Source organism: Apteryx rowi, unplaced genomic scaffold (genome assembly GCF_003343035.1).
Source record: "Apteryx rowi isolate R43461 unplaced genomic scaffold, aptRow1 scaffold_47, whole genome shotgun sequence".
Taxonomy (NCBI): domain Eukaryota; kingdom Metazoa; phylum Chordata; class Aves; order Apterygiformes; family Apterygidae; genus Apteryx; species Apteryx rowi.
The window spans coordinates 1,691,017-1,699,219 of NW_020450727.1; the positions used below are offsets into that span (position 1 = coordinate 1,691,017).

Here is an 8,203-nt window from a genome sequence, read left to right on the forward strand (position 1 = left end):
GTTGCCGCCGCATTTCCCCGTGCGTTGCCTCGAGTATTGCCCCGTGCACTTCCCCATACGTTGACCTTGCGTTGCCTGTGTATTGCCCGTGCATTGCCCCCAGGACCGACCCCCTGCCCGAGATTTGTCCAAGGACACCAGTGCGCCCACGTCCCTGCAGCTGTCACTGGCAGCACTGCGCACTCACTGCCCCCCCTCCCCGGCCGTGTGCATCCCCAAGGGCCGGTGGACCTGGCTGACCCCAATGCAGCCCCAAGATAGGGCATAGCCGGGTGCTACATGGAGCTGATCCTGGCACGGTGCCCAACACCACTGCCACATCCTTCTTTTGCCACTTCCGCCACCTTGCTGTGGGGCAACCGCAGTGTGGTGGACCACAGCACCAGGGTGATGTGCCTCACCTAGCATGGTCACTGCTCGGCCCTCGACAGCGTGCACGTGTCATACGTCCGTCCAGGTGCACACCTGGGCTGCTGGTGTGCAAAGCTGGTCCTGTTTGCTTGCAGGGGTGTCCCCCGGTTGTCCGTGTCCGAGGTGTCTGCCCCCGTCCCCGTGAGCGCCCCTTCTGTTCGGCCATGTCTCCTGCCATGGGTCCCCATTTGCAGCCGTGCCCAACAGCCCCTCCTCTCTCCGCAGCCGGTGATTGGCCAGGATGGCAGTGCTGGGGAGCTACTGTGAGGGCAACAGCTCCTTCGCGCAGGCCTGGGTGCAGCAGGGCTTCCAGCCCTGCTTCTTCTTCACGCTGGTGCCGGCCGTGCTGCTGAGCGTCTGCCTGCTGCTGGGCGCCCTGCAGTATGCCTGCTACGTCCGCTTCGGCCGCGCCATGGAGCCCAAGTACATCCCCCGGTCACGCCTCTACCGCGGCCAGGTCCTGCTGTCCCTGCTGCTGGCCCTGCAGCCCCTTGGCGGGCTGCTGTGGCAGGTGGGGGGCCCGGGACGGCTCTACGGCTACATGGTGCTGTACACCTGCCTCTGGGCCCTCAGCTGGGGCTGCGCCATCGCCCTGCTGCAGCTGGAGCACACGCGGGTGCTGGTGCAGGACCGGACGCGGGGCCACGGCACTGTCCTCCTCCTCTTCTGGGCGCTGGCCTTCGCCGCCGAGAACCTGACCTTGGTGTGCTGGAGGAGCCCGCTGTGGTGGTGGGCGCTGGAGGACACCAACCAGAAGGTGGGCTGGGGGGCAGCCGGGCTGGGTGCTGCACGGATGCTAGGAGGGGGGCAGGATGTGGGGATGGGTGCTGGGGCCCTTTGTGCCCTGAGGCTGCGTGGCTTTCCAGAGGGGCTTTCGCTGAGCCATGGTGCTTGGCAGTTGTGCCGAGGCGAGGTTGCAGCACTGACCCCCATCTCTCCCTCCAGGTGCAATTCAGCCTCTGGCTGCTGCGTTATGTCTGCACCTTCACACTCTTCATCCTGGGCATGAAGGCCCCGGGGCTGCCCCACAAGCCCTACATGCTGCTTGTGAATGAGGAGGAGCGTGACGTGGAGAACAGCCAGGTGAGTCATGGGGTGCTGCTCTGCAGCCGGGGCAGCATGGGGACATGCCTGGGGAGGAGGCTCTGCCTGGGGGCTGGAGGCAGGACAGAGACACATCTGTCCTGGGATCAGGGGCTTTAGGAGACAGGAACAGTGTGGTTTAAGGCTGCTCAGCTGCCTTCCTGGGCTGGGGTACCGGGACAGTGACCCCTCTGCTGTCCTCTCCCCCAGCCTCTTCTGCCAAATGCTGGCAGGACCACGTCCACCTGGAAGGATTTCCGGCGGAAGCTGCGGCTGCTGGTGCAGTACATGTGGCCGAGGGGCAACCGCCTGCTGCAGGGGCTGGTGCTGTTCTGCATGGCGCTGATGGGGCTGGAGCGGGCCATCAACGTCTTCGTGCCCATCTACTACAAGAACATCGGTGAGGCATGCAGGGCTGGCTCTCCCCACTCACAGATACGCTGTCCCAGCAGCGAGGGGGGCTGGGGAGAGCCAAGGTTGGGTGCTGGCTCCTTGCAGGGGACCCTCGTCCTTGTGCCATGTCCTGCCTGGCACTGGGCACAACTGCCTGCAGCAAGGGTCTTGGAGGTAGACGCTTTGTGCAGGGACGTGTGTGCTGCCACCTTCCCAAGGTGTGCCCCCTTTGCACCTCTGACCGCCCTGCTCTTCCATCAGCCTAGCCTCCCGGCACACCCCAGAAGATGCTGCATTTCAGGACCAGCACCCACAGCCTCACCATGTGCTGGGGGGTGTCGCAAGTGACCTGGGAGGGTGCAGGGACGTGGCAGGACATGGGTGCTGGGGCAGTGCCGGGGGCAGGGGCTGGTGCTGGGGCTGGTCCCCATGCAGTCTCTGCTCGGGGTGCCCAGCGATGCTGCCTTCCCCTCTGCCCTGACCCATATCCCCTCTCCCCAGTGAACGAGCTGACGGAGGGGGCTCCCTGGCACACCCTGGCCTGGACCGTCTGCATCTATGTGGGGCTGAAGTTCCTGCAGGGTGGAGGTGCTGGTAAGGACCACCGGAAAGGACTGGGTGTTGGGGACACCCTGGGGGTGGTGGTGATGCCCATGGTCCCCAGGTCACTGCTTGCTCTGTCTTGGGAGCAGCAACCAGGGCTGGCTCCTGAGCTGGTGGCAGTGGGGGGATCTTGTCCCAAATCTCTTTAGCCCAGCTGGGGTTTGTGAGCTGCACACATGTCCCAGTGATGAGGTAAGGGGAGGAGGGTGGCGTTTGTCCCTGCTGACTGTGCCCTGCCGCCCCGCAGGTGCCACCGGCTTCGTGAGCAACCTGCGCACCTTCCTGTGGGTCTGGGTGCAGCAGTTCACCAACCGGCAGGTGCAGGTGCAGCTCTTCGCCCACCTGCACGGCCTGTCCCTGCGCTGGCACCTGGGGCGCCGCACCGGCGAGGTCCTGCGCAGCGTGGACCGGGGCACCAGCAGCATCAACAGCCTGCTCAGGTCAGAGCGTGCCCATGGCGGGGGGCTGCCGGGGGCAGAGGGTCACCCCGTGTGGCTGGATTGATGCAACGTCCCCCTTCCCCCCCGCAGCTACATCGTCTTCAGCATCGTCCCCACCATTGCAGACATAGTGATCGGCATCATTTACTTCACCTCGGCCTTCAGCGCCTGGTTTGGCCTCATCATCTTCGTGTGTATGAGCCTGTACCTGAGTGAGTGCCAGGAGGGGGGTCTGGGAGCAGGGTGCCCACGCTGGTCTGGGGGCAGTGGACGCAGGCTGACGCGACCCCCTCGTACCTGCAGCTCTGACCATCTTCATCACGGAGTGGAGGACCAAGTACCGGCGGGACATGAACACACGGGACAACGAGGCCAAGTCCCGGGCTGTGGACTCGCTGCTCAACTTTGAGACGGTAACGGTGGAGGGGTGCGGGGCGGGCGCTGAGCGCTGCCCGGCGCTGGGGGAGCGGGGCCGGACGCTCACCCTGCTGCTGTGTGTTGTAGGTGAAGTACTACAACGCTGAGAGCTATGAGGTGAACCGCTTCAACGATGCCATCGTCAAGTACCAGGTATGGGGAGTCTCAGCACCCAGCATCGGGGGCTTTGAGGGGAAGGACTGAGCCTCTCGGGCATCTCCAGGGAGGATGGGGGTCGCCACAGGTCTGGTTTGAAGGCAGCAGTTTTACGGAGGACCTTGCCTTTTCCAGGTCTCAGAGTGGAAAGTTAGCGCCTCGCTGGGCCTCCTCAACCAAACCCAGAACCTAGTCATCGGCCTGGGACTGCTGGCGGGGTCCCTACTCTGTGCCTACTTTGTCACCGAACACAAGCTGCAGGTAAGGCTGGTGCCAGCCCGGGCAGTCTCCTGCCTGTGACGGGGCCCCAGTGCTGGCAGTGATGGGCCCCTCTTGTCTGTCCCTACCAGGTGGGAGACTTTGTCCTCTTCGGCACCTACATCATCCAGCTCTACACACCGCTCAACTGGTTTGGGACTTACTACAGGTAATGCTGGGAGCAGCGGGGCTCTGGGGATGCCTGGGGTCCCCTGCAGCCAGTGCTACCCCCCATCCCCATGAGTGTGTGGTCTCCTAAACCTTTCCCTCTTGTCTTCACCTTGTTCCAGGATGATCCAGAACTCCTTCATCGACATGGAGAACATGTTTGAGCTCTTCCACGAGGAGCAGGAGGTGGGTGTGACGCAGGGCATCCCCATGCTCAGTCACCCCCCAATTCATCTTCGTGTGCTCCTCGGCATGTATCACACTCGGGCCCTGCATCCTCCTCCCCACCATGTCCCCTGGAAAGCAGCATCCCTGTAGACGTGTCCCTAGGACCCTGCTGTCCCCCTGGGCCCCGGGCACTGCCCCTTCCCAGACCCCCTTCCCTGGCATGGTCCCGTGGTCCTGCCCCTGGGGAGGGGGATGGGCTGGCTCTGAGGCTATGTCTCTGCATCTGGCAGGTGAAGGATGTAGTGAACGCTGGAGACCTGCGCTTGGAGGCCGGGCGGATCGAGTTTGAGAACGTGCACTTCAGCTACGTGGATGGGTATGGGACGGCAGCACAGGGTGGGCAGGATGGGACAAGCTGAGCTATGGGGCCTGGCACGGGGACGTGGGGCCAGGCAGGCAGCCCTGAACCCCTCTCCGTCTCCCTTTCCCAGGAAGGAAATCCTGCAGGACGTCTCCTTCTCCGTGATGCCCGGGCAGACCTTGGCCCTGGTGAGAGCGGCGCTGGGGTGCTAGGTTCAGTGCTGAAGGAAAGTGGGGCTGGGAAGTGGGACTGACCCATAGCGGGGTGTGAATGACTGGCCTTATGCTGGGCCAGTCCTTCCTCGTCTGGCCCCTAGTGCTTGGCACCAGCAGGGTCTCTGGTATCTCCAAGAGCTTCTTCCTTTGCATGCAGGTGGGACCTTCGGGCTCGGGGAAGAGCACCATCATCCGCCTGCTCTTCCGCTTCTATGATGTGTGGGGTGGCTGCATCCGCATCGACGGGCAGGACATCTCCCAGGTGAGAGATGGGAGGCCTCTTGGGGCCGGAGAGGTGGCGACTGCTCTGGGGCAGCCCGGCGCAGGGACCAGCATCCCCTCGGGGCAGAGGTGAGGCAGGCAGCCACCAGCCCCTTTAATGACTGGCATCTGTACTGGAGGCCAGTAAATCCCTGGATCTGCCGGTAAATGGACACATATGCCATGGAAAGGGGGCTGTGAACGGGTCTCCAGAGCCCCCATGGTGAATTGTTAGCTGCTGTGGCCGTGCTGGTGGGGTCCTGCGAAGCCACATGGCTCCGTTTAGAGTCGGGCAGGAGAGGGGGGGCAGGGTGGGCCAGGGGCAGTCAGGCTTTGGGGGTCCTGCTCAGACCTCGTCCCCCACCACCACGGCCCCCAGGTGAAGCAGGCATCGCTGCGTGCCCACATCGGGGTGGTGCCCCAGGACACGGTGCTCTTCAACGACACCATCTCCAACAACATCCGCTATGGACGGGTCACGGCCACCGACGAAGAGGTGCAAGAGGCGGCCCGGGCTGCTGACATCCACGACCGCATCCTCTCCTTCCCTGATGGTGAGACCCTCGTGGCCCCCCTCCGTGTCCTCCCCTGCCGTCCCAGCGGGGTCACTTGTGGCTTTGAAGCTGCCTTCATGGGGTGGGCACTGGTGGCAGTGGCTGTCCTTGGGTGATACTCTGCATGGGGATGCCTGCGCGACCCCGTGCCTTGCTCTCCCTCTCCCTGCTCTCTGCCCGGGGCTGAATCAGCTGCCCRGCAGGGCAGGCCATGCTGCGCAGCGCAGCAGAGCCCCAGAGCCCGTCCTCATCTTGGAGGGCGCTGGTGCAGCATGTTCCTGCCCTTGTGCCCACAGGATACAACACCCAGGTGGGGGAGCGTGGGCTGAAGCTGAGTGGGGGCGAGAAGCAGCGTGTCGCCATCGCACGAACCATCCTGAAGGGGCCTCGCATCATCCTGCTGGACGAGGTACGGCACCACCCCAGGCTTGCCCTGCTCTGCAGCAGTCCCTGCCCCAGCTGCTGCCCAGAGTCTGCATGCCCTGTCCCTCCATCCATACTGTGCTTCATCCTGTCCCCGCACTCTGCCTCTCCCACAGGCCACGTCTGCGCTCGACACGGAGACTGAGAGGAACATCCAGGCCTCCCTGGCCAAGGTCTGCGCCCACCGCACCAGCATCGTTGTTGCACACAGGTAGGCACATGGGGAAGGGGCTGCATCTGGGAGGTGCTGAGGGAGGGAGCAAAGCTGGGCTCCCCCGCCCTGCCCTCGCCAAACCACAAGAGAGCCGAGGATGGCTGGAGAAAGAGTTCCCTCAGCTCTTGCAGGGTGCAGACAGCCTCCAGCTGGGCTTTCCCTGGGCGTTGGAGTGAGCCATGGTTTGCAGGGAGACACCCACAGAACCCTCCTCCTGCATCAGGGTCTGTGGCTCAGCTGCGTGGATTTTGGGGGGCAGGGGGAAAAGCCCTGCTGCATCCATGCTGCATCCATGTTGCCTGCAGGACACAGCAGGATCCTCTGGTGCTGGCTCTCTGCGACACGCAGGAAGGATTTGTTGGGACCTTGTAGCAGAGGGGCAGTGACAGAGCGGATGCTCCCAAGGGCTCCCAGTCACTCTTGGTTCCCAGACATCCTGGTACAGGCAGAGCCAGACTGGCCAGGCATGGGGAGGGCAGGCACAGTGGGTACCAGCTGAGGGCTTGGGCTCAGCCTGGCGGAGCTCCTCTTGTGGTGTACATGGAGGGGGCCTGTGGCTGGAGACGCTACTTCGCGCTTCCCGGGGCTCTGATTCCCTTTAACGCCTGACTCTGGGCATGGCCGAGGGCTGTGTTGGCCCAGCTCAGTGAGGAGCAGGGTGTCAGAGGACAGTGCGGAGCAGAGAGGGACATAGGCACCAGCCAGGCTGGGACCAGGGGGGCCAGGAGCGTGCTGGGAATGTCTGGCGGTGAGAAGGGGGGCATGGAGCAAAGGAGGGTGTCCTTGGCTGTCCCCAGTACCCCCTGCCCTGGGAGCTCCCTGACCCAGCTGCTGGGGAAAGCTGTGTACAGGGGGTGGCTGGAGCAGTTAGCCCTCCAGGGAGGTGGCCCTGCAGTGCTGCCCCTTCCCTGGGGGATTCCCTCCATCCACCCCGGCAGAGGGGTCCCTGCAGGAGGGGTGAGCTGTGCCCCCTAACACCCTGCCCTGCCTTTCTCTGCAGGCTCTCCACTGTGGTGGGCGCAGACCAGATCCTAGTGCTCAAGGAGGGGCGCATCGTGGAGCGAGGCAGGTGAGTGCGGGGGGGCTGGGGAGGGCTTGGCACTGCCTGCCCCTGCTCTGGAGCCACACACCGACCCGCTCTCCCCGCAGGCACGAGGAGCTGCTGCAGAAGGGTGGTGTGTACGCCAGCATGTGGCTGCAGCAGCAGGCCGGCGATGACAGTGACAGCAAGGAGCGGTGCACAGAGAAGCCCCYGGGCAGCAAGAAGGGGCAGTGAGCACGGCTGTGCCCTCTGCTGTGACACTGAACCAGGGCCCCGGCCCCCAGGGCCCCCACGGTGCTGGGGACCCGTTTGCCTGCTGCCGGCCGGCAGCTGCAGGGGCTGGGTTGGACACTCCGCTACGTTTGTACCTGTTTGTTTTGCTGTGTGTAGTTTCTTAAACCAGGTCCTTGCCAGCTGTGCTCCTGTGTGCTCCGGGCAGGGYGTGCGCCTGCAAGACCCCGGCAGGGAGGCTGTGGGATCCTGTGCTCGGGGCAGGACCAGGCTGGCTGTGGGCACCCGCAGAACAAGCCACACGTGGCCCCAGAGCCTGGGCTTTCCGAGCGAGCCCTTTATTGAGAGCCCAGGGGACAGAGCTCAAGAGGGGCCTGGTGCCACACCATGCCCGACGAGTGCAGTCTGGGAGGACGGAGAGAGGAAGGGAAGGCCAGCCTGGCTCAGACGTCCTCGTCAGTAGTGGTGGCCTGGATCAATACCAGTGTGGTGAGCGGTTTTTAGCAGCCCTGTGCTGGCGTCACAGCCCCTCCGCCCTGAGGGCTGGCATCACGCTGAGCAGCTGCTGCATAGCCAGCATGGCACTGGGCAGCAAGGCGGGGAGCCAATATCAGGGCTGGGGAGAGCCTGATCCCCCTCTCCCAGCCTGGTCCGGCTCTGCTCACCTGCGGGAGGTGCAGCCACCAGCCCTGCTCACTGGCGCTGCACTGCAGTGGCAGCTGGGGGCCAGCAGCTTCTTGCTAGCAGCCCCAGGTAGCTCTGAGCGAGGAAGAGGAAGACTCTATGGGCATGGCAGCCATCCAGG

General features: G+C 64.3%; 2 protein-coding genes across 2 annotated transcripts in view; both read left to right on the forward strand.

The window, feature by feature from the left end:
• The window catches only part of ATG9A (autophagy related 9A), a 14,474-nt gene extending 13,752 nt beyond the window's left edge, over positions 1-722 (forward strand). Inside the window, exon 14 of the mRNA XM_026078125.1 lies at positions 637-722. Coding sequence (XP_025933910.1) covers positions 637-678 — 42 coding nt within the window. The 3' untranslated portion in view covers positions 679-722. The remainder of the gene's footprint in view (positions 1-636) is intronic.
• ABCB6 (ATP binding cassette subfamily B member 6 (Langereis blood group)) overlaps positions 1-7,580 on the forward strand; it is a 13,238-nt gene extending 5,658 nt beyond the window's left edge. Inside the window, exons 2-20 of the mRNA XM_026078127.1 lie at positions 637-1,168; positions 1,357-1,494; positions 1,705-1,894; positions 2,389-2,481; positions 2,738-2,930; positions 3,021-3,142; positions 3,234-3,343; positions 3,435-3,500; positions 3,639-3,764; positions 3,854-3,930; positions 4,052-4,115; positions 4,388-4,473; positions 4,589-4,646; positions 4,831-4,935; positions 5,314-5,488; positions 5,785-5,897; positions 6,028-6,122; positions 7,126-7,194; positions 7,275-7,580. Of these exons, the coding sequence (XP_025933912.1) occupies positions 653-1,168; positions 1,357-1,494; positions 1,705-1,894; positions 2,389-2,481; positions 2,738-2,930; positions 3,021-3,142; positions 3,234-3,343; positions 3,435-3,500; positions 3,639-3,764; positions 3,854-3,930; positions 4,052-4,115; positions 4,388-4,473; positions 4,589-4,646; positions 4,831-4,935; positions 5,314-5,488; positions 5,785-5,897; positions 6,028-6,122; positions 7,126-7,194; positions 7,275-7,401 (2,523 nt within the window). The 5' untranslated portion in view covers positions 637-652 and the 3' untranslated portion in view covers positions 7,402-7,580. The remainder of the gene's footprint in view (positions 1-636; positions 1,169-1,356; positions 1,495-1,704; positions 1,895-2,388; positions 2,482-2,737; positions 2,931-3,020; positions 3,143-3,233; positions 3,344-3,434; positions 3,501-3,638; positions 3,765-3,853; positions 3,931-4,051; positions 4,116-4,387; positions 4,474-4,588; positions 4,647-4,830; positions 4,936-5,313; positions 5,489-5,784; positions 5,898-6,027; positions 6,123-7,125; positions 7,195-7,274) is intronic.
• The last annotated feature ends 623 nt before the right edge of the window (positions 7,581-8,203 follow it).